General features: G+C 42.5%; 8 protein-coding genes across 8 annotated transcripts; 3 read left to right on the forward strand and 5 right to left on the reverse strand.

The window, feature by feature from the left end:
* Nucleotides 1–478: 478 nt before the first annotated feature.
* BDB00DRAFT_808678 (Sec1-like protein) lies at nucleotides 479–4253 on the reverse strand. The gene is made up of 13 exons (XM_053122425.1): nucleotides 4020–4253; nucleotides 3862–3942; nucleotides 3668–3779; nucleotides 3353–3567; nucleotides 3155–3259; nucleotides 2859–3075; nucleotides 2509–2765; nucleotides 2346–2436; nucleotides 2187–2261; nucleotides 1931–2097; nucleotides 1273–1831; nucleotides 1086–1187; nucleotides 479–1009 (listed from the first exon to the last, which is right to left on the reverse strand). Exons 1-13 carry the CDS (start codon nucleotides 4119–4121, stop codon nucleotides 861–863), a joined length of 2232 nt encoding a protein of 743 aa, XP_052982656.1. The 5' UTR covers nucleotides 4122–4253; the 3' UTR covers nucleotides 479–860.
* Nucleotides 4254–5223: 970 nt separating this feature from the next.
* BDB00DRAFT_869335 (uncharacterized protein) lies at nucleotides 5224–5829 on the reverse strand (the record flags this gene model as incomplete). The annotated part of the gene is made up of 1 exon (XM_053126588.1): nucleotides 5224–5829. The coding sequence occupies one exon, from the start codon at nucleotides 5827–5829 to the stop codon at nucleotides 5224–5226; it is 606 nt and encodes a 201-aa protein (XP_052982657.1).
* A 115-nt stretch (nucleotides 5830–5944) lies between these two features.
* BDB00DRAFT_892196 (ankyrin repeat-containing domain protein) lies at nucleotides 5945–8124 on the reverse strand. Its single transcript, XM_053128486.1, has 3 exons — nucleotides 7905–8124; nucleotides 7746–7830; nucleotides 5945–7492 (listed from the first exon to the last, which is right to left on the reverse strand). Exons 1-3 carry the CDS (start codon nucleotides 7968–7970, stop codon nucleotides 6060–6062), a joined length of 1584 nt encoding a protein of 527 aa, XP_052982658.1. The 5' UTR covers nucleotides 7971–8124; the 3' UTR covers nucleotides 5945–6059.
* Nucleotides 8125–9110: 986 nt separating this feature from the next.
* BDB00DRAFT_869337 (uncharacterized protein) lies at nucleotides 9111–10112 on the forward strand (the record flags this gene model as incomplete). The annotated part of the gene is made up of 3 exons (XM_053126589.1): nucleotides 9111–9776; nucleotides 9860–9952; nucleotides 10047–10112. The coding sequence occupies 3 exons, from the start codon at nucleotides 9111–9113 to the stop codon at nucleotides 10110–10112; spliced, it is 825 nt and encodes a 274-aa protein (XP_052982659.1).
* A 76-nt stretch (nucleotides 10113–10188) lies between these two features.
* BDB00DRAFT_808693 (major facilitator superfamily domain-containing protein) lies at nucleotides 10189–13083 on the forward strand. Its single transcript, XM_053122426.1, has 9 exons — nucleotides 10189–10681; nucleotides 10767–10791; nucleotides 10924–10987; nucleotides 11065–11096; nucleotides 11175–11333; nucleotides 11423–11529; nucleotides 11646–11942; nucleotides 12048–12379; nucleotides 12490–13083. Exons 1-9 carry the CDS (start codon nucleotides 10356–10358, stop codon nucleotides 12765–12767), a joined length of 1620 nt encoding a protein of 539 aa, XP_052982660.1. The 5' UTR covers nucleotides 10189–10355; the 3' UTR covers nucleotides 12768–13083.
* Nucleotides 13084–14838: 1755 nt separating this feature from the next.
* Nucleotides 14839–16427, forward strand: BDB00DRAFT_808702 (aldo/keto reductase). The gene is made up of 4 exons (XM_053122427.1): nucleotides 14839–14924; nucleotides 15084–15413; nucleotides 15517–15750; nucleotides 15849–16427. The coding sequence occupies exons 1-4, from the start codon at nucleotides 14854–14856 to the stop codon at nucleotides 16228–16230; spliced, it is 1017 nt and encodes a 338-aa protein (XP_052982661.1). The 5' UTR covers nucleotides 14839–14853; the 3' UTR covers nucleotides 16231–16427.
* A 991-nt stretch (nucleotides 16428–17418) lies between these two features.
* BDB00DRAFT_936890 (NADP-dependent oxidoreductase domain-containing protein) lies at nucleotides 17419–19484 on the reverse strand (the record flags this gene model as incomplete). Its single annotated transcript, XM_053129239.1, has 7 exons — nucleotides 17419–17430; nucleotides 17542–17682; nucleotides 17708–17807; nucleotides 18006–18239; nucleotides 18344–18420; nucleotides 18988–19022; nucleotides 19235–19484. 7 exons carry the CDS (start codon nucleotides 19482–19484, stop codon nucleotides 17419–17421), a joined length of 849 nt encoding a protein of 282 aa, XP_052982662.1.
* Nucleotides 19485–22202: 2718 nt separating this feature from the next.
* Nucleotides 22203–23019, reverse strand: BDB00DRAFT_808706 (uncharacterized protein; the record flags this gene model as incomplete). The annotated part of the gene is made up of 3 exons (XM_053122428.1): nucleotides 22865–23019; nucleotides 22446–22788; nucleotides 22203–22369 (listed from the first exon to the last, which is right to left on the reverse strand). Coding segments are annotated over exons 1-2 (228 nt in total), but the record flags the coding sequence as incomplete, so codon positions are not given.
* Nucleotides 23020–23119: the final 100 nt, after the last annotated feature.

Here is a 23119-nt window from a genome sequence, read left to right on the forward strand (position 1 = left end):
TGACTAACTCTGGTTTTGAAAACTGCTAATTTTAGCAAATAAATGGATTTAGCAGGCAATTTTTAGCAGGGAATTCTGTGCGCCAGTGGTGCGGAAATCCTACCTGGGTGTGACTGGGGGTGTGCATGAGGGGGTGTGCAAATAGACCTGCCCAAAAAACAATCGGTAAAAGAAATTACGTCACAAGATTTTATTAGATTTAAATGGGGTTGATTGGTCGCTGAGAAAGAATGAGCGGCAGCCAATGGAAACTGAGGTTTATGGGCGAACAATTCAAGTTTTCGCACACGTGCACTTTGTGGGGGTGAAACCCAAGGCAACCCACTCAGCAGCCTCACACCCTCCCCCCGCCTTTTTCCTTCTCTTTGCCCCTGTCAGTTTCACTGTCACTTAGAGTTGGGGAAAAGTCTCTCTCTCGTTGGGCTCTAAATTGAATTGCACAAATCAGATTTAGTTTCGCAAGCCAAAGCTAAATCACTGAAAAAGGTTGTTAAAACATGTGCTTATTCGCCTCAAACGTGCATAGCGAATTCTCACAAAGTAGATCTAGCCGATCTCAACGACGTGCTCTTTCTCTGTGCTTCTTGATTTGATAAGAATTCGCACGATACAAGGAGCTTATGTTATTATATGGGCTGGCAACCCTCACGAGTGGCCGTTACAGAGAAATGCGAAACAGATGAGCAGCTGCACTCTATTATGGGATTACGATTGGGCTTGATTTTTTGGTTTTATAGCTCCGGCAAATGGTAGATGGAAAAAGAAGAGGCGGATGGGTGGGTAGTAAGTATATATTATCATTGTAACTTTACATAGAGCTGGCTGTCTACTCCATGAGAGAGCAGCTGTGCTTTTCTCCCTCAAATCTCGGGTCCAGCGCCTTGAGCCACACCATTGCCACTGCTTGCACCAGTGCCATGTGCTGGTCCTTTATGTATACTTTCCACAATAGGCTCCAGGAATGTGTTACCATTAATCATCTGTGTCGTAGCAACCAGATAGTCACGACCTAGATGACAGTTTAAATGAATCATGCTATGAGCATCTCTTCTATCAAGATCCACAAACGGTAATGAGAAACATACTCTCGTCATGTTGTGCAAGGAATCGGATGGCCGATACCTCTGTAAAAGTACATCCTCCCAAGAAAAAGATGACAGTCGTCTTGGTATGCTGCATACCATGTCCTATAGGAAGTTTACATAACAAGGCCACGTTAGCTTTTTTTCCCCACACACACAAACCCAATCTGTTGGTTTTAAGAACATTTACGTCTCGCTCGCGCCATGGCAGCGTTCGTCTCGGCCCCATATTCTACGGTTTGTGTGACCTCGAATGATTTGCCAGGCAAAAGCTTGAGCACTTCTTCATAGCCACGCCAGCCGTTGCTAATCGTGACACCGGGATTTGGGTTAAGCTTTCCATTGGTTATCGCTGCTCCTCCTGATAATCCATTTGCTTTTTCATCTCGGTTGAATCCGCTTGTACTACCACCGCCGTTGCCTGAAGTCGCGTTGTTGCTGTTGTTGCCATTCATACCTCCTCCGACATAAGAAAATAGACTGGCTGCGCTAGGGCCACTCGCGGGTATACTGCCTCCTCCCAGTTTTTGCATGGCGCATTGCACAATGCGCACACTCAACGGTGCATAGCCAGAGTATACGTAGGATATATCGTTAGGATGGAATTCATCAACGTCGTCGACAATCAGACGCAATAATCGTCGGCTTTGTGAAAAGGGGCTGCGTGACGGTGCGGCGGTGGTTCGTTTAGTGTAAAGTCCCAAAGTCTCCAGTCGGTGCAACGTTTCAATATGCTCGTAACCGTATGTCTATAGTCATTAGGTAAGCAAACATTGAGAATACACACACACAGAGAGCAGTCTACTCGTTCATAAAAAGGTAGTCTTGATAATTCTCGTGTAGATTACCTGCACAATCTCTCGTCTAAAATAATCATAAAGTTTGACTTTCAATCCGCCTTGCGCGAGTGACATCAGACATAGTAGTCGAAGTACTTGAATCAACGATTTCTGCTTATTGATCATTTCCTCAATATAATCGGGTTCCTTGGTTCCATCAATTCCAGCGACGACGTCTAGATCCATCAAGACAATTAGTTGATTGAATTTTCACGTGAATTTTAAAGTAAAAATTCTGTGATCAACTAATAAAACTCTAACTTACTTTGTTGAACCTCAAGAATTCGATTAAATTCTTCGGTGATCGTATACTCCATGATCTGTTCAGCAATACCAGTATCTGTCACAGAATTCAAACAGAGTTAAAGATAATAAGAAACAAAAACACTATAAAAGCAATATATTATATATGAAAAAGGCATACGAATTCGAAGCGATTGGTGTTCTTGTTGTAGTTCTCCCAATCTTCCGACAAAGTCTCGAATTTGTGCAACCGTTTTCGCATGATGTCGTTCCTAGTGTAGTTTACATATATAAAGTAAGCTTTACCCCCCAACTGCAATTTTCAAAAAGAAAGCGGAACAAACCTCATAATTTTCATTGATGCGCTTAGCGATCTTGTTCAACATGCCACCGACAACAGCAAAATTTTGATCTCGTAGCTGACTAAATAGCTTATCTGATGCATTGAGTACGTATTTCTTTTTTTTCCCGCTCTGGTTTGGTGCAGCTGGTGGTGGAGGAGGTGGCGGTGGCGGCGGGACGCTGGCTGATCCGCCTGCCTTGGATGCTCCTTGGGCTGGTTGGGCTGGATTGACCAGGTTTGCATCCAATTCAACAAAACCTTTGAGATACATAACAAGGGAGTGAGTTTCCCCAATTCAAAATAAATCCCTTTTCTTCAGTCTCCTTCACGATGCCTGCCCTCCTCACATACAATGATTGATTCCCATTGTTTCGTCAATGAGTCCTTCATATGTCAGCTGTGTGCACAATGGGGTAGCAATGTCAACGTTGCGGTCGATGATGATGCATTGATCAATATGGTTAGACACCGAATTAAGTAAAGAAGGCGTTTGTGAGGCAGTGGCGCCAGATACTTCATCCACAACAGCTTGTTCTCGTCGCATACGTATTAACATATCTGCCAATTGCTAAATCCATATATAACCGCAGACGTTAATCAGATGGCTATGTTGTTAGTGGATGTAAGTCTATTTAACAATAACTTACGCGAGCAGCATCGCCTTTACCAATAATACGCGGGAATAGACCGTAGATGGATTGTAGTTTCATAAGTGATTGTGCTGCATAATAAATCGAAGTATGATCACCGTCCTAAGTCAATCGAGTCAGAATCCAAACTCATCCTCGTTTTACCGCCATCTTCCTTTTAAAAAAAAAGAAAACGTGTCCCGTACTACTACATACCAAGTAGATCTCTTTCCAGGTACCAGGATCCAACTCCATCGATATCAAGTCGTCCTCTAACGGAATCCAATCCATTGCATAGTCGCCAACAGTGATGCTACCAAACACGCCTTCTTCTTCCAAAATACGTTCACAGATTCTTGTTCGTTGCGGCACAAAATACAATGAAAAGTCTGTCTTTGTATCGCTCCCTTGTGAAAGCTGTTTGATATGATCTATATATATTTATGCAGATGACACGTCAAAAATTCGTCTTGCTTCGCTTAACCCAGCCCCACCTCTCTCTCCACCGGAATATGTATGTATGTATCATACTTGCAATGAACCGCATATATTGCATTTTAGGTCGACATAGATAAATGAGACTGGCGCAATCTGTTTCGAGGGTATCGGAATCCAAGTGGTATATCTTTTCAACGCCATGGTCCTAAATAGTGGAGGCACGAATGGCATTAGTTTTTCCCTCCTTTTTTTTTGTAATGTCCATCAATACAGATACAACAACAAACCTTTAAAAGTGTGAATTCAGCAATTAAACTGAGAGGACCTGTCAATTGTGGATCGAGTACGAGACCTTTCTTTCCGCGAACCTACGGAGTATATTATACATGTAAGAACGTCCATTGAATTGGCTTTGGTTTTTTTTTTCGAGTCTTTGTTACTTTACTGTATCGAGAAGTCGTGGTAATTCTTTGCGTGCTACTTCTTTGAGCTTCTCGAGATGAAGTGGCGTGTTGCCCAAATGAGATGCATTGTCTTTGTTGCTCATACTCGTTTCCCCTCCAGCTATATGCAGCTACGTGTGTATGTGTTTCTTCGAGTCCCAAAGGAAACGAGGAAACGGCCCGCGTTTCAGGCAACTTAGAACTCCCTTTCCCCAAATAAAAACTCAGCAGGTTGTAAAGCAAAATGGACACCTAAGCCTTGTCGCTAAAATAAAAATTATTTACGTACTTTGTTACATCGGCTACTTTTGTAAAAAGTCAACGAAATATAACGGGCAGAGGCACAGGATTCTTTAGTGGATTGCTCAACGTTTAAATCCACTTATCCGTGAAAGTGCTTTACGAAGGGATCGCATCACGTGAACCAAGTCGGATGTCCTAGTATAGATATTAAGAAACACGATTGAATAGATGTAGTTATCCAGCTATCAAAAGTTTGAGCTAGCCGCCATGTCGTCAGCGGACAAGAAAAAAAGGTAGAGAAGTACTAACCAGAAAGACGATGAGGATGAATCTGCCTATTTTTATAAAGTCGCTAGGAGAACAATTCAAGCAAGGAACATAGTCCAAAACATATGTAGGCATCTGTTTTTCTTACTATATGTAATATTATCAGAACTATAGCTCGCGCGACACGTCTATCCCTACTATCATGAGATGCCTGATTGACGGAAAGCTTTTGCGTATCATATAAACGACACATACACTATTATGACCTACAGCAAGTCGAGTTAAATGATGCCTATTGATATCAAATTTGGTAGCATTTCAGCAAACGTGTCTCTAAACGACAGTAGTTGTTTTGATGGGATGCTATCCGAGCAGTAACAAGCACAACAATATATATCACAATGAACCTTGACAACTTACGCTTGGAACTTCATCGTCAAACAGTCCGCCTTATTGTAGCTCCCACACAAATGCTAAAGATGTAATGTCAAAAGCGGTCAGCAGTTCTCTGAAGACTCTCTCTTCAATCCAATGGGCTCTATTTAATCTCATCACCTCCAAAAATCGCGAAGGGAGTGACGAATCCCGATATGCGCCAGCTGTTATATTATAGAAATTGATTGCTGTCTTTGTTTTCGAGAAACTGTATAGAACGCTTTTGTAATACTTATGAGATATCCCACATTCAAAGCCCCATTATTTATTAACAGATCTTTCCGTATTCAGTATGTTGATCAACTCGTCCTCATCCTCTATCAGCTCATATACTATTCTCATGCAGGTGGAAATGTCATGACCAGCCCGCGCCCACACATATTCCCGTAAACGTTCCAATCTCCGCGTAGCATTGTAGCTGCCTTGCGGCTCGATGCCTTGTTTTTCTTGTGTGCGTGCAATCACGTTTTCTTCCTTGGCCTCGCTCATGAGTCGTTGTAAATGGATCGGCATGGCATATACATCTTCAGTAAAGTTGGCCTGAGCTAAATACGACCGCATATCTGGTGCTGTAAACAGATTTAGCAGGTAGCTGTAGCCTAATGGCTGCTCGCTTGCATCGATGCCTTTGGAAATGGACAGTGGAGAGTTGATCTCGTCAAGTGGTGGTGTAATGGACATTGTTTTACGTTCTAGAGCCAAAGACAGTGGATCCTCGCTTTCTGCTTTAAAAACATTGACAGTGGCGCCATCGCTGTCTCGTTCTTCGTGGCTGTATCTCGGACTGAGCGGTGGCTGTGCTTGTTGATGATGGTGTTGTGGCGGAGGGTGCGTGTAATCCAACCCGGCTGAATTTGGTGAACTCATAAGAGGAGTGACAGTAGAGCTGTGAAAGGCATGTGGTAACAAAAAAAAAGAGTGGTGCAATGAAAATGGAATAGCTTATACTAGCAGTGAAGTTAATCTCATCATTACATAACCGAATGTAATTTTGTCAATTTTGATTATCGCATGGGTTTTCCCTTTTTGTTCTTTTTTTCGAACCATTTAGCTGTTCTAAGTAATAGCATACATAATGGTTTTCAAGGGCTATTCTATTACGCAACTTGGTGCTGCTGTGATATTGCTGCCGTTTCCTTCTGACGCATCAACATGTTTCCAACGCGCCTGAGTAGACTTGTTCGTCGCTTCACGTTCGATGCTTCGTCATTTTCTTTGTCTGTTTGAGAAGATAGTGAACCTAATGATGCTGTGGAGAACGATGCAAAGTCTTGTAACAGCCGCGGCGACAGAGTCCTCGTCTTTGCTATAGGTGGCCGCTGTATTTGTGGTGACTGGAACATCTGCTGTTGAATAATTTGCTGCTGCTGACGCGACTTGCGACGAAGACTGCCCAGAAGCGATTGTCGACGTGCTGCCAATTGTTGTCCCGTACACTCCATATGAATTTCAGCTGCCAGCGTCGAAGTCTTATCTTCTTCAAGTGTTCGCCTCAACTCTTCCAGCATCGTAAGCATAACATCCAAATTTTCTTCTAATTTTTCATTGTGGCTGCTGCTGCTCCTACTGCTTCCGTTGTTCGTACTGCTACCATCTGATTGGGCTTTGTCCAGTTGTTGACGTAACAATAGCGTTGCCTGGTTAAGCTCTTCTTGTGTTATGGCAACCTTGAGTGTTTCCATGGCAACGGCTGAGTTGGTGAGTACCGCCAAGCATTGGCGACGAGCGTATTTGGCTGCTTGTAAAAGGACGGTACCAGGGTTGGTGCGTCGTGTTTGTTGATCCAAGAATTCGCCTCTTATGCCAACGTCGGCCTTGGCTGAGTGGATGAGCCAATCTAATGCGCTTGCGTGATCTCCGTTGGCTAGGAGCGGGAACAATGGCGATTTTTGTGTGACATCAACTGCATTGACGTTGGCGCCATAGCGATCCAGAAGCTGAATGATTTCCTGTGGGTCTTTACAGAACCGTGCCACATAGTGCATGGGTGTCCAGCCATCACCATCACGAGCATTAGGATCCACTTCGTGCTTGAGTAATAATTCGATCGAGGCGCGCGGTGCAGGGCAGTGCAATGCCACAGCATGGATCGCTTGTACATTGTACACGTTCTGGGAAGTAGCATCTGCGCCGTGGTCAAGTAAAAGCTCCATCATGGGTACTGGGTCTTTGACATTTGGTGAGGATACAACAGTGTAAAGAAGGGTGCACTCAGTTTCGGGGTCGCGTGCATTGACCAGCTGCGCGCGGCTGCCTTTGCTGCTTTCAATGGCATATTGCAATGCTGACAAGTCACCAGATCGGGCCGAGTCCCATATGAGTGTCGTAGAACTGTCGAGCATTGGGAGCTCGAGGGAGACATCGAAACGATCATCGTGGTCATCGATATGGATGCTGGTGCTGCTATTGCTGAAGAGGTGACTGGGTGTCATGGCTTTTACAGCTTCTTGTTGCTCATCCCCCTCCTGGGCAACTAACCGCACCATGTTGTTCGTGCTATTACGACTACCGCCATCTGTAACAGAGGCTGCTGATACGAGTGAAAAGGATCGTTTCCGAGCAGCAGTTATTTCGATATCGAGTGGTGGTGATATTGTCATTGATTTAATGAAACACAATATCGAAGTAGATGCGTCGACGTGTTTTTGGCGAGAAGAATGAAAGAAGTAAAGCAGGCCAGGTATTTTGAGAAAGCGATAGATGAGCGATCTAAATGTTAGTGCCAATTTTTTCCGAATGAACAAGTAAAGCAAAATAACAAAAGAAAAATGTTCCTAACTAACATGATATGAACTTTCGCAGATCCTCTGAGCCTCGAAACGAATGTCGGGACTTGTCGTTCAGATTGACCTTGGAAAGGGCTGCATTCTGGAAAGGGATATGGTTAGAGCAGCATGAATAAGTGTACTGCGCATTATCAGTAGCATGTTTTGATTCTATACCTCTTGATGAGCATTTATAACTGAGCAACGTTGAGCTGAAGACGGGGACTGTATGGTCGAAGTCATTTGTTTAGACGAGGTATAAAACAAAATATAAAAAAGAGAGAAAAAAGGGAAAAGCTGTGCGGTGAAGATGATAGGAATAACAAAAAGGACCGAAATATTATGTCAATTGTTTATTTTTTTAGCATTCTTGAAGAATCAGGCTTCTTAGCAGGAGAAGATCCTAACTTAATTGCGCTCAATTAACCGCCATCCATCTTTCATTTTCACCCCTTTTGTTCACCTCTGTTTTTGGCCAAATTTTCCGCGGGGTCGTCTTCTTCTTTTCTAGCACTTTCCCCCCTTGACCTTCCCATATTCTTCATAGTGACAAGTTCGTGTAATGCCGCATTAATTCAAACGAGAAAAAAAAGAATATGGTTTTTTTTATTTCATTTTTCTACGTACAGTAAGGTATATATGCTCTTCTTTTGTATCTGACCATATACAGACGCATACTTAATAGGCTTAAGGATTTTCCATTTCGTTCCTTTCTTGGAAATATATTTCCTTCTTCTGCTGGTACACCCTCTAAACAAGGGCAAAACATACCTTTGATCGAGAGACAAAAAACGAGTAGCTTTTTTTCAAAAGACTTTGGAAAATAATGTCACTGCAGGTATCAGGCCGAGTGAGGAAAGTGAACCTTCGCTGTGTCACCGTCTGCATGCAGGTTTTAGTATGGTATACGTCGTTGGATTTCTACCAAGCTAGTATATGCTCTATATAAAAGAAGAGCCCAACTATCATTCTGATCATACACTAATGCCACGCGAGCTTAATCTTTTGAAAGCATTGTATGTAACTCCTTATGTTTATATATTAGCACATGTGGGAAGGATAGCTGCTGTTACATGTTCCTTTGATGTATCTCCTCTAATAAAAACTTTTATATAGCACAAAGGAGATAATCACGAGCAGCCAATTATTTAGTCGAATCATATATACGTTATAGCATGTTTGAAGCGAAGAATGTTTCATCTGTTTGATGATCGTGAAAAAACTGAATATGAAGCCAACGAGGGGATGGTACCGGGCTCTACCGCAATTCTGATTTGCGGCATATGACAAGACTGGGAAAAGCGAGGCAGCAGGCGGCATGAAAGTTAATCTTCACCAACAGTGAAGAGCGCACACTCTTTCTCCATTATACACAAGACTTTTATGTTTCAACGCTTACACAAAAAATCGGCGTCCTGCACAGCACTCCCGGCACTTTCTGCCAGTTCGTCCATCTCAACTCAATCACAGCCGCCACCATTAAGCCACGTGCAGCAACAACAAGGCCACAACGATTACTACCATCATCACACTGAATCACACAGTTCGCGAACTGACAGCAGCCATCGAAGCAGTAACAGTAGCAGCAGTAGTAGTGGCAGCAGCATTCAAAGCAATCGATCCAGCAATCACAACTGGACAAAGACAGCATTACCTTCACAAGAGGAAAACACAACAGTACGCAGTGGGTTATCGTCCCTTTTAAAACACAAGGCTTCGCCATTCCCTTTGCCATCAGTATGTATATTTTCACGAAAAGCGCTTCAGAACGAGTATGCGGATCACCAAGAGATTGTGCCGTATGTAAACCCAGCCAGCGTTCCCATCGACCAGGTATCCATGCTCGTCAGTGTCCTGGAATCCTTGTTTCGCACGGTCGACGAAGTCTTATTGGATGGGGAAAATGCTGGGCCTGAACAAGAGCATGAAAAAATGGAAAACGAGGAACAAGAGGATTGCCGCATCATTGGTCTCGGGACATTCAAAGTTGTGTCATGGACGCTTGGAGATATTAAGCATGCTACCGCTGATGATCTTGACATGGCATTGGTATAGTATAATACCGTATTCTTATTCTGATAAATATACTGCTAAACTGACTCATGTATACCAAATGCTATCTATTGATTCAGGCTGTTATATTATCAACTCAATTTGCTGATCGAGTTATCAACGAACACATCAAGGCGATTCAATTTCATTTAGCAAAAATGCTAGATGATGAGGTAAGCTTCTTTACGGATTTGTTATATTTTGCCTCTTTCATTTTCATTCTCATCCTGATCCTCTGATCCCTGATTCTGACGGATAATCTCTTAGAAACCGATTGCCGAGATTGGATCCAAATTGTTCGCACTCGTAGAGCAGTTGTTTATACCACATTAGTCATAGACCTTGACCTGAGAAGTATTTTGTTTCGAAGGTTACACATTGCTCTCTTTAAACTGTCAGAGGGAAAAAGTATTTTCCATTTAACTGATTTGAATAAGCGGAAAAGGATTGGATCAGCTTCTCTCTCTCTCTCTCTCTTTCTTCGATCTATTCTATTATGTTCTTTTGATATATTTTTATTTCGACATTACTACTGTAAGAATACACAGCAACCACGCACAAATACAACAGCACGTTATGGACGAAAAAAATATACCATCTGCGCATGAAAAAATACAAATAGACGGCGGCAGCAGCAGTGGTGGTGATGACGAGCATCCTGCTTCTTTTGTCATTCCTGATGCATCGACTACTAGCGACAATGGGACAGCAGTAGTAAAAACTATGATTACGGTCCACGATAACAATGATGACTACGATGACGATGATGCTCAAACCAAAGCTGCTTTTACTAAGAAATGGTGGGAATTCTGGAAAACTGAACCTTCGGATGTTGATCCGCTTACGTTTTCCACAGCCAAAAAGTACATGATTCTTTTCATTATTGCATCTGCCGGTACAATGTAAGAGCTACACATCAAAATCTGTATTTCTGCTACACTCGGAAGTGAAGAAAAATCAATGAAGACCATGTTTTTCTACTTTCAGGGCGCCAATTTCTTCCACAGTCTATGTATGTAGACAATTTTATTGTGTTGGCATGCGAAAACGATGATCCGGGGGAAAGTTACATGTACTACTTTAAAACGAGTAACGTGTTACCATGCAGTTTACCTGACGTTTTTAAATTGATAACGATGTATAGTATCCAGCACTAGTAAATGTGCAAGAAGCCTTCAACACAACGGATACAGCAGTCAATGCGTCAGGTTGGTCTTACTCATCCATCTTACCATACCGTACAATATGCTACTAAACACTTAGTTCTTTTTGCTTTCTCTTTTAGTGTCGTTATTTGTATTCGTTACTGCAATTTGTGTAAGTGATGGGATTTTGTACTCCTTTCTATGAAACATCTGTGCGACTCATTTACATATACATAACTTATTGTTATAGCCGTTGATGTGGGCGTCATGGAGCGATAGGGGAGGCCGTCGAAACATATACCTGCTGTCGTTTGCAATTACAGTTGTTGGAACAGTTCTTTGTGCAGTATCGGTAAACATTGCCATGTTGATTGTTTTTCGTGGTATCAGTGCTGTCGGTGCATCCTCTGTAAGTAAAGACGCCAATGACATGCTGAACGATTCGGGAAAATAGAACACATACTTCATCGTCTTATTAAATACATTGCCATCATCAAGGTTCAAAGTATGGGGGCTGGTACTCTTAGTGATATATATGATTCACATGAACGAGGTCGTGCTTACGCATGGTATGTCCTTGGACCTATCATGGGACCAGCGATTGGGTGAGTTGCATACTGTTACTTTGTACAAAGCAACAACTTTTCAAGCATTTACTCGGGAGAACGGAATGTCTAACATACATCGAATCAATTGTGTTGATGCTGTTCTCTTTTAATAGACCTATCATCGGTGGGTTTCTTACAGAAGCATTTGGATGGAGGGCCACATTCTGGTTTTCCGCATCCTTCGGGCTCGGTATCTTCCTTTTAATTTTATTTTTTCTACCGGAAACATTCCGACACAAGGAGAAAGTACAAGCGATTGCAGAAGAAGAAGGCATAGAAAATGACAACAGAAGTAAGGAGTTGACAGAAAAGAAACGCAAGCACAAGATTCGGTTCGCAAATCCTTTGAGCCCATTGAGATTCTTGCTCTTCCCAAATGTTTCCTTTTCGGTCCTCTACCTGGGTATTCTGTAAGTTTACTCGTTCTTTCGGTTTGACGTTCGATATTTATCACACCAGATATACACTTCTACTATTGTGAGCTAAATATACATTATGCAAACCCAACATGCTAGGTTCGGTGTGTATTATTTGATGAACACCTCGTTCGCTTGGGTATTTGCAAACCAATATAAACTTGACTCTGGCATAATTGGTGTATGTTACTTGCCTGCTGCTATTGGCGGAATGATCGGCGGTAACATTGGGGGAAGATTATCCGATTTTGTCTACAACAATAACGTCAAGAAAGCTACCGATAACCAGCAAACCACAAACCCTGAGATGCGACTCAGTATACCGCTTTTAGGAGTTGTAGCACTATTCCTTCTAGGCGTGCTTACAGGGTATGGATGGACTGTCAAACAGAATGTTCATTATGCTGCTCCTATGGCTTTCTCTTTCTTTGGTAATATAGTGCTTCATTTCATATCTCATTAAATGTGTTATGTACATGTGACCCGTGTATGGATGTATATCAAGAGTTAATGGTCGACCTTTTTTAATTCAATTATATAGTTTCGGGATCCATCATGCTACCTCACGTCACCTTGACTACGTATCTCGTAGATTCTCATCGTAGCCATGCTGCTTCTGCCACATCATGCAATAACCTATCACGCTACCTATTTGCTGGTGTAGGCACATTGACTTCATCTGATTTGATGCGTGCCATGGGAACAGGCATTCTATTTACCGGCTGTGGTGTTCTAATTGTGCTTCTTGGTCTACCGGTACTCTATGTAAAGATGAAGCCTCAAAAGTGGGCGCAGATGCGTAAAGCCCGTGGACTATAAAGCAACGTCGTTATAAATGTGTATAATAATAGCACATCATTTGTAATTTTGTATTTCAACTTCTGTATATTTTACATAATATAATCTAATGCTGCTATGATATTAGTAAAACACAATGCCGGTTTGTAGTTATACCCACTGCAAAGCAGAATTGAATTTCTTTTTCAAATATAACTCCATTAAACACATAAGCCATACATGCAGAGTTTGCCCGTTAATTTCTATCTGAGTATCCCCTTAATAAAAAGGTTGAAATTACGAAGGGTGAAAGCTAGCGAGGTGTTGGGGATTCGTAGTAGTCAGGGTAATAATTGTCATGTATGATAGCCTTTTAAATACTATTATATGTAGTACATAATAAATATATCTTTATGAAATGATGCCTTTCCAGCAACCATTACACCACTTTCAAGCTTTAAATATAGTACATAATACAGGTTGAATTACACAATTATATGTACAAGTGCAGACAAATCAAAAACCTATTGTCACTGAACTTTATTCTCTGATTAGTTAAATATCGATAAAACGAATGCTATTGGATCCCAGTGAGTAACAGAGCCATTCATTGCTAAACATTTGTTATCTTGTCTTGTAATTTGGGGGAATTGGGTAATGATATAAAAAGCCGAGTGTATTAGTTTGTTGCAATGGATGTCTATGAAATTTTTGCTGGCATTTTCTGTATACATAGATTGAAATGGATAATACGATAGACAGTAATAATGAAGCGCATACCGTATGTATTTCCCTATTTAAATGGTATCTTTACAACATTCAACCCATTTTTCTAAGGATTGAAGAGAGAAATTGAATTTATACAGCTTCACATCTGGAATGGACGGGAAAAACCTGAAGTGTTAGTCCGAGCCAATTGGAAGCGTATCATAATGCTACGGACGACAGTTTCTCTAAATCCCTTCGATCAGACATTTGGCAGGTAAAATCTGGACTGTGAGTCCCTTACAAACAATATAAAAAACCAGCTTATTAAATTAATGTAAAAGAAATAATAATACCATTTAAACTGACAAGCAAGTATATAAACGTACTAATATCAGATTTAAATGATGGATTTAATCAGAAAGCTTCGGTAAATTGCTAAAAGTTTATCCATAAGATTGCTTCTACCTGGCCGCCGATGAAGTCCAATCCCACCGTATCATATTTTCATAGATTGCTCAGGATTTAAATATGCTACGTCTTAGACGATGAGCGTTGTGTGCAAGGGAGTTCTAGGATAATTGTTGATTTTGTAATACTTTGAAACGTCATACGAAGGCCGTGAACCCCGCGTAAAACGCTCCATAAACAAAGATTTAAGCATTATACTGTACTATGTTGAACATGCCAATTTTATGTTCCCTTTCGATGTTAACCGAAGCCTTACAATCAAACGAATTTGACGATACAATTCAAGTGCTACACCGGATATCATTATTGGGTGACACAAGACTAATTATCAAGTTTTCTCCTGCATAAGGTCGATTTAACCCACTGGCATTATATATTTGAAGGAATGACTTTTTGGCCAGATGGTGTGGCAGCCAGCACCACATTGGCGCTACAACAGATACATAGAGAAAACACATGTATATCCTAGTGACATTATCTAATTATGTAAATATCTTCGTGGCTTCATATATACCGATAACAACGGTATTTCAATAAATCATCTCCACCCAAAAAAAGTCGACATAAACCAGCCTGTTTAAAATTGACGTAAACTCACCAGTAGCTCGACACTTTATTTGATGAAATCGTAGATGTAGTGTAGTGCTCTGAGGATTATAGCGTATAATATGTGATATAAAAGCTTTCTTGTAGCATAAACTCGTCTTCAAAGATTTGTGGTTAGAATAGAAAGAATAGTAAAAACGCTCAAGGCTCTGCAACTTTATTTGAACCCGATCGTTCCATGTACAGTACCTCCCAACATAACCTTACCAAATAAGTAAACAGAACGCGTCATTTTTTGAGCAAACTGGAAATGTTTGTTTCGCAGCACAAAACACTTCCAGGTATATAAAACCTTTTTATTTAAATTTTTGCTGACCTTATTATCTTTCCAATAGTAACTACTATTATGGCTCAAACTCGCGAACTCGGAAAAGGATCTGCCGCTTTTGTAAATCCGCTCGGCTTAGGTTGTATGGGGTAGGTCAAGGAAATCTTTCATGACAAGATTGCGCTGTTTTGTTACTGTTGCTGGGCTGGTATGCTTAGTGGGTGATACGAAACGTTCAATATGTAAAAAAAATCATAGGACACCGGATAAGCTCTGATGACTGACTTGAATATAATTGATTACCTAAGCATGAGCGAGTTTTATGGTGCCTCAGACGAAGAAACAAACATGGCTGTTTTGGATCGTGCATTGGAGCTCGGTTGCAGTTTTTGGGACACAGCCAACGTCTATGGGCTGGGAAAGAACGAAGAGTTGCTCGGACGCTATTTTGCGGCGAGAGGAAATCGCGACAAGGTGTTTTTGTGCACCAAGTTTGGCATCGTCAGAGACGAGGCTGGAAAATTCTTGGGCTTCAATGGAAAACCTGAATATGTTCGCCAGTGCTGCGAGGATAGTCTAAAGCGTCTTGGCGTGGACACCATCGATTTATACTACCAACATCGGCCGGATCCTAACACGTAAGCTAAACTTTGAATATGCTACTGTACTATCCATTGCTGTATACCACTAAAGGAATTAAGACTTCTTGTGGCTTACTTTTTCTCAACTTATTTGATTCAGCCCTATCGAAGAAACTATGAAGGCTCTGGTAGAGCTGAAAAATGAAGGGAAAATTCGGCACATAGGCCTATCGGAAGGTGCTGTCGATGAGCATAGTGTAGACAGAATGCGTCGCGCCCACAAGGTCCATCCTATCGCCGCTTACCAGGTCGAATTCTCGCCTTGGACTTTGGATATTGAAACAAATGATATGCTCAAAACTACAAGAGAGCTCGGAATCTCCATTGTTGCTTTGTAAGCAGAACTTCATTTGAAACAACACTTGGAAAACGGACAAGGTTAACAATGACAAGAAGTGTAATTGACTGATCATTTCTACTGCACATATATAGCTGTCCTCTTGGACGTGGATTTTTGACCGGCGCTATCAAGTCGCCCGATGATTTCGGACCAGATGACTATCGTAAAACAAGCCCCCGTTATTCTCCTGAAAACTTCCCCAAGAACCTTGAACTTGTCAAGAAAATCCAAACTTTTGCTGAAAAGAAAGGTGTTCTTCCATCGCAGCTAATCCTTGCGTGGGTGTTGGCTCAAGGAAATGACTTTATCACTATTCCTGGAACTAAGCGAATTAAGTACCTTGAAGAGAACGTTAAAGCTGGCGAGGTGGAATTTTTAGATGCAGAGATGAAGGAACTACGCGAAATCATTGATACCGCCATAATTAGTGGTGCTCGCTATGCACCAGCTCAAGCTGTAAATCCCCCTAAATAGTTAAATTGGTTTATTTTCAAGCTGTATACACATAAAATTTCATTCCTTAAAAATCCGTCCATTAACGTCGATTACCAATAACTTCAGCCTTCTTAATAGTACACCTCTTTTTGTGGCTTATATGGAATATACTCCCGCCAAACGTTAATTCCCGTTAGCGTCAACATTGACTGTACTAACAATACGCCAAATAAAACATGATGACTTGAATATGTAAAGGCAACACACCCGTCCATATCGGCCATCATCCTGCTTGTCGAATAGAGATTCCACATAAAAATATTTTGTAATAGCACATGCGCCGTAGTGGACTTACTTATCACTAAGAGGAAACACCTTTTTAATCTCATACTGTAACAATAATGTTGGACGTCTTCAAAGCAGTACTTGCATTTTTTACTTTTTATGATAGAAATTCATGCGTAATTATAATGATATCATAGCAATAGCTATGCTCCTGCGTTCACGAAAAGGCCATTGTTTTTTCCTTGTTACTGAGTATCGTTCTTTCTACCGCATGTGTATCATATGCGCCAACCATTACAGCACCAGATGGCATTCCTTGTTTATGAGTGTATTATGTAACTTCATGTTGTGTTGGAAGACCACATATTACTGTGCTTTCACAAAACATGTGACTTATGACATAGCAACGGTCTACGGTCTACTTAAACAGGATTGTTTCTTTTAAGATGTTGCCATTAATAATGGTCTCGTCTAGCGAAGGACAAGCAAGTAGTCGCTCGAATACAGTATCGTATGGCATTTCATCAATTCGCTTAAATATATTGAATACATTGGCACAACCCAGACACTATCCGTATTCAGGAATAAATCTTAAAAGCTGATCAAATATGGGACTGTATGTTTGTACTCCATCAGCAATTCAGGCTCATTGCTTTTAGCAATATTGTAGAGTTTATGACACTATTTGATACTTGATGCAGTTTCTGTTCGCGAATAATTCATGGCAATAATTGTTCGTCGCTTTGGGCATATAGCAAACAAGCAATAAGCCGTGAAATTGAAAGTGATGTTATTTTGTGATCGATCGATCGATCAATAAAAGAAGACGAGAATTTATGCAACGATTATAACTGCAACAGACGTTTTGGTATGTGGCAGCTACATTAATCGACGCTGCATACAGGGTCGAAATTTGAAAATGTAAGCTTGAATCATATTCTTCTATTTTGGCGGCTATATTGATAATCTTAACAATGCACACATCACGGTACTAATACTATCCAGAGCTCTTGTATTCAAGTATTGAAGGTTGGTTGTGCATCTTGAATAAAGACTGCCGCTTACAGTGGCAGCATCAACTACTCTGTGGATTTCCTTCACTTCGCCTTCAGAAAGTTGTATTTTGCCACCATTGGCGTTCTGCTCGAGGTACTTAATGCGTTTCGTTCCGGGGATAGCGATAAAATCATTTTTATGCGCCAGTACCTATGATAGGCAAGAGTCAGTTCACCTGTACTGACACCTTTTTTGTCGGCGAGGACTCTAATTTTCTCAACAAGTTTAACATTCTTGAAAAGTTTTCAGGAGAGAAACAAGGGTATCTTCTACGACTGTCATTTTCTTCCGAGTCATCAAGCGATTTGATTGATCCAATTTACAATTCACGTTCAAGAGGGGAGCTTGTTATATATGCATATAAGATAGAAATAAGATTTGAAATATAAAATAGTAATGATATCATAGTGAGTTAGGGAATCGTTGTATTTTAAAAGAACATTATAACTTTCTTCAAACATGATTAGACTTACTAAGTAACAATGGAGATTTCAAGCTCTCTTGCAGTTTTGAGCATATCATTTGTCTCAATATCCAGTGTCCAAGGCTTAAATTCGACTTGGTAAGCGGCGATAGGATGGACCTTGTGGGCGCGATGCATTCTCTCCACACTACGCTCATCGACAACACCTTCCGATAGGCCGTTGTATCGGATTTTGCCTTCGTTCCTCAACTCTACCAATACCTCCATCGTCTCTTCGATGGGACTAGATTATTATCAAAGACATAAATAGTAAGCAAAGTGAGCTCCGGCGACTGTCATTGCTACATTCATCTAGTAGCACGGTTATCCCATTAAATCACGACTTACGTGTTGGGCTCTGGACGATGCAGATAGCACAAATCGATGGTATCTACGCCGAGACGTTCACTACTAGCTTCACAAGCCTTAAGCACATACAGTGGTCCCCCGCTTTTTGCAACCCTATCTTATGCAAATGCTGCGATTTCTGCAACAATCAGTCCGGACTAGAAACTTAATTTTCCCGCAAATGCTCCCCCGGTCTTTGCAAATCTTCGATTTCTGCAACAATTTCTGGGACTTTCCACTGTTGCGAAAAGCGGGGGACCACTGTACTCGGGTTTTCACTCGGGCCCAGGAGCTGACCAGTCTATTAGTCTCGGACGGCCCCAAGCTTAGTACATAGTAACACTCTGTCATAGTTTCTTCTCGAGGCAAAGTATCTTCCAAGCATACGTTCGTTTTCGCCTAATCCGTAGATATCTGAAGTATGTACATTGCATAAATAACAGTATCTTTTAGGAAGGCCCGACTGAAGGAGTCCTAGTGCCGTGCTCACTGACTATGGCTATTGCTACAGTATAATCCTACAGAGGCTAAGTATGAAACTCCAAACGTTTGTCTGGATATGTACTTGATGATGTGTGTAAGACTGATATGTCCTGGGAGAAAGAGGGGCCTACAATGCAGTAATGACGGTGTTGCCTGCTTACTTTGAGGTTGTAGTGGTATCTATGTATGGTCCTTTCTGTTCGGATAGTCACTGTTTTTGTTGTTCGCCATGGCGCGATGTAAACTTTCAAAGTGTGTGTGGCCAAACGGGTATTTCATGTATTAATGTGAGCTCTGTGACTCCAAAAAGAATCTATTCAAGGAGACATAAAAGCAGTTGGCTGTAACCAAACGCACTTTATTCCTTCTTCTCTTGCTACCACTTCAAACACAACTCTTCCACTCTACCTTCCTTCTCACTGTACTCATGGAATCTGTCTCTAAAGTAAAGGAAAGCAAGAACATAACAGAGGAGAAGACTAGCGGGACAAAGGTGGCATCTTGAACCACGAAGCACCCACACCACCAGAACACTAGCCGCAAGGGCAACGACAGTACAAACACGATGAAGAGCAGCAACCGCAACAGCAAGAATAAGAAGAAAATGGTGGTGGTTTTGATGTCCACCTTTAGCTCGACAACCATACTCTAAACACATGTGTAGAAGGACGACGTGCTCGACAATATTTGAGAGAGGCTCGCTAAACTTAATTCGGATGCCGAGATGGCCGATTTAAATGCTCTGCTCTCGGCTTGATTGCCTCAAACCTAAATTCTATAAAACAAGAGACGGTGTTTCGAGCTGTGAAAATAATAAACTGCTCAGATAGAAGTGTTTTGTACAGCAATTCAAGATGAACAAGATGCCAAAGAGAGCACCAACACAACCTTACAGATAGTTGCATGAAGCAAGCAATGTCATCCAGATGAGCAGTGATCTAACGTCAGGTTGAATGCCATTGCTTTGGGCGTTGCTCGGCGTGCCCAGTGTGCTCGTGTAACATGGAAGGACCTGCGTTCGCAGTTGACACTGTCAACTCTCTTTTTTTGGGGGATCAGGGTGTCCCTGCACAGGCTGTTTGTACCCTGCCACCCCAATGATAATAGGTACGAACAGGGGAAGCAATAATAGCTCATATCCTAGATACAAATAAGCACGGAGAGGTACTACTGTACGCTTCTTAAATGGATGCCAACGTCATTGTCTATCGAGCAGATTTTAGACTTTTGCTGCTTGCTAGTCAGTACGCTCTTTACTCATGGTCTTTTTCGATGCAAACAATGCAGTGGCATGTATCCCTCATATGGTACGTAGGCCCTGACTGGATCAGCTTACGTAATATCGCATATCGTATCATAGATCTTTTCAAGGGGACACAGACACGACGTTTACAAACGAGCATGACTTCCATTGTATATACGACATCTAGAGTGTCACATTGCATGGAAACAAGAGCAACATGATTTACTGATATATACGTGCACACAAGACAGATGCTTGTGCAGTACTGTAAAAACATGATGATTTAGGGTTTTTTTCGCAGGAGCGTGCATTGGTTACTCTGCTCTTTTTTCTTCAAAGGATGAACCAACACACACACACACACCCGAAACCTTCTTTCTTACTTTTCCGTTATCTACACAGTTTCTTTTCATCTGATGAACACACACCCAAGTACGACTCGTCATCCAAACGGGAGAAGGAAAGTCTATGTAGAAAAGCCGTCTTTCTGGGGTTACACAGAAATGCACATGTCCAAAGTTACACACGCACCCCCCAAGGAAACGGCCAATCTATTGTTATTGTTCGACTTGTCCACCGCGTCTCTGTCTGTCACTTTGCTTGTCGTTCGTTGTCACTTTTGTTACAGGGCCAACACGTATCTTCGTTAGTTTGTGCGCTCGAGGTAGTAGTAGCTTCTTTTATATTCCCAACACTGAAAAAGTGAGCAGAGAGTAGATAATGGGAGAGGAGCGTTTATTTCTTATCAGTGATTCTATAGTGGATCAGCTGACCCCCCCCCCCTCCTAAAAAAAAGGAAGGGACAAAAGAAGTTGACAGCATCACCTGCCAACCCAGTTCTTGCCAGGTTACACAAGCACACTGGACACACAGAGCAACGCGTCGCTCATCTCCCAAAGCAATGGCATTCAGCCTGACATTTCCCTTTGCATTGTGCACCTTCCAGGCTACATGTACATACTAGTCTCGTCTTTGTACACGGCTATATCAAAGTGTTATGGTTCAGCCATCTTGGCATTCAAGTCGAGGGTGGAGAGGAGCGATCAAGTCGTGATTTTCCGAGCTCGGAGACCCTCCGGCACGACAGATACCCAACGTGTATGTGACGCTACGAGACTGACTGACTGCATAATACGGTGAGAAGCAGCTTCTCTATTGACACTGATGACGCGAATAAAAGAATAGATTTTTATTTATTCTACATGAGGCACGCACCTGAGATAGCAGCAAGGTCGATGCCAGTGTTTTCATGGCAACGATGAGCAAGCTTATGTATTCTGGCCACTTTATCTCCTAGTTACTGTATCTAACGCGTTGCTTAGAGCGTCATCCACCATCATTGGTTCCAAAAAGAAAGGTCAAATGGTTGATAAGCCGGAAAAGGAAATTCATCCAAGATATATAAAAAGAGCCCATTTTTTACTTTCCCCTCCTTTTCCTTTTTCTTTACCTGCTTTCTATTCCGTACTTTTCTACGATGACTTCTCTAAGCAACAGCTACAACCACGCCACCGGCTATTACGACTTTGTGACGACGACGCCACCACTGCCCCTTACGACCCTGACGCGGCTTCCCAACTGTCTTACCACTCGCACTCCACCTTCAACACCATCAACTCGCCTCTGCACATCTCGCCCGTCCTATCCACCAACAGCAACCTCGACAACCCCTCCACCGCTTCCTACCGCTCCTTTGAGCCCGTCTTCTCCACCGAGTCCTCTCTCATCATTGACCTCGGTCATGATGATGATGCGTTCGGTGCTCTGTCGCGTGCGGGTTCGTCCCCACCGCCATCACCTCAGCCAAACCCTTTCCGGTCGCCCGTTCCTCTGGTCGCCCCGTTCCTCTGTCGCCCCCGTTCCTCTGTCACCCCGTTCTTCCCTCCTGTCGCCAATTCCACAGCAGCAGCATCACCACTCACCGCAACAGCAACATCAATCACCACCGCCACAACACCAAGCTGCCCCCACCACTCCTCTTTTCGCCCCAGCTCCTCTCTTTCCGCCCCTCGGTGTCCCTAGCAATGAAGAAGAAGAAGACGACGATGATGCCATGGATACTGATGAGCCAATGGACATCGACGAGTGGTGCGAAGAAGAAGATTCCGACGAGATGTATGTCGACTGGGTAGGGCCAGCGCCAGCGTTCCCCTGGTGGTGCTAGTGAAAAAAAAAACCAGAAAAGTAAGCACCACCGCCAGCTCACGCTTGACACGCTCTCTCATAGAACCAATAGAAGCTAACCATACTTCTTTAACTTTTAATGTAGACCCAAAAAAAGTTAAAAATCTCTTAGAAAAGTAAGTATCTCATATGCGCCACTTGTTTTTTCTTGCACGCGATCATTGACAGAGTTTCTCCTATTCGAACTTATAGCCCACAAAAAAAAAACCAGAAAAAAAGTACTTGAAAAACCTACAAAAAAAAGAAAGCTCTATGATTATTGGTAAGCCGAGGACGCTGCTTTTATGCGGACACATACAAGGCTATTAACATTGCTGTCGATTTTAAATAGGTTCTCCTCTTTCCTCCTCCTGTCTTCCTTTCCGCTCGTCTCGTTCTCTTCAATCCGCGTCTGCCTTCTGTTCCGCCCTCCTCTGGTTCCTTCTCTTTCGCCAAACTCGTGTTCCTCTGTGGTGTGTTGCACTCTGGGCCGGTACTTGGGTGCATTTGGGTGCGCGCTCGTTGCGCACGGCGGCTTGGCTGGGCTGTGGTTGCCGTAAGTGATTAAAGAATGATATTATACTACTATCACGCCAAAAATGATATACTGATGAAACCGAGTAGCATTACAGGTTATGCGTGGTACGGCCACGGTGCTCGCGGGTGTCTGGCGGTCTCCGCCTTCGTCAGGCGATGGGGTGCGGCCCGGACATCTCAGTGGATGGTTTCTTGAGGTAAAGGCGGCTGGGGCTGGCATTGGCGCCGGCACTGGCTGCAGCCACCGGGGGTGAAGGGGTTGGAGGGGGCATATGGGGACAGCGATGATGGTTGGGCCGGTGGTGGGGAGGTGAGCAACGCTCTGGTTGTGTAGGCAGCAGGAATCCACC

Source organism: Zychaea mexicana, assembly GCF_025766255.1.
Source record: "Zychaea mexicana strain RSA 1403 chromosome Unknown BDB00scaffold_14, whole genome shotgun sequence".
NCBI classification, from domain to species: Eukaryota; Fungi; Mucoromycota; class Mucoromycetes; order Mucorales; family Lichtheimiaceae; genus Zychaea; species Zychaea mexicana.

Bases quoted from the DNA above. Each gene is read 5' to 3' on its own strand.
- BDB00DRAFT_808693 (XM_053122426.1), top strand. From the start codon at position 10,356: ATGGACGAAAAAAATATACCATCTGCGCATGAAAAAATACAAATAGAC. The intron at 11,530-11,645 runs GTGAGTTGCATA...CTCTTTTAATAG, and splicing joins ATCATGGGACCAGCGATTGG to ACCTATCATCGGTGGGTTTC. The intron at 12,380-12,489 runs GTAATATAGTGC...TCAATTATATAG, and splicing joins TATGGCTTTCTCTTTCTTTG to TTTCGGGATCCATCATGCTA.
- BDB00DRAFT_892196 (XM_053128486.1), bottom strand. From the start codon at position 7,970: ATGACTTCGACCATACAGTCCCCGTCTTCAGCTCAACGTTGCTCAGTT. The intron at 7,831-7,904 runs GTATAGAATCAA...ATCCCTTTCCAG, and splicing joins TTATAAATGCTCATCAAGAG to AATGCAGCCCTTTCCAAGGT. The intron at 7,493-7,745 runs GTTAGTTAGGAA...CACTCGTATCAG, and splicing joins TCTGCGAAAGTTCATATCAT to CAGCCTCTGTTACAGATGGC.
- BDB00DRAFT_808702 (XM_053122427.1), top strand. From the start codon at position 14,854: ATGGCTCAAACTCGCGAACTCGGAAAAGGATCTGCCGCTTTTGTAAAT. The intron at 14,925-15,083 runs GTAGGTCAAGGA...TGATTACCTAAG, and splicing joins CTCGGCTTAGGTTGTATGGG to CATGAGCGAGTTTTATGGTG. The intron at 15,751-15,848 runs GTAAGCAGAACT...GCACATATATAG, and splicing joins GGAATCTCCATTGTTGCTTT to CTGTCCTCTTGGACGTGGAT.
- BDB00DRAFT_808678 (XM_053122425.1), bottom strand. From the start codon at position 4,121: ATGAGCAACAAAGACAATGCATCTCATTTGGGCAACACGCCACTTCAT. The intron at 3,943-4,019 runs GTAAAGTAACAA...TATACTCCGTAG, and splicing joins TACCACGACTTCTCGATACA to GTTCGCGGAAAGAAAGGTCT. The intron at 2,437-2,508 runs GTTTGTTCCGCT...AAACTACACTAG, and splicing joins GCATCAATGAAAATTATGAG to GAACGACATCATGCGAAAAC.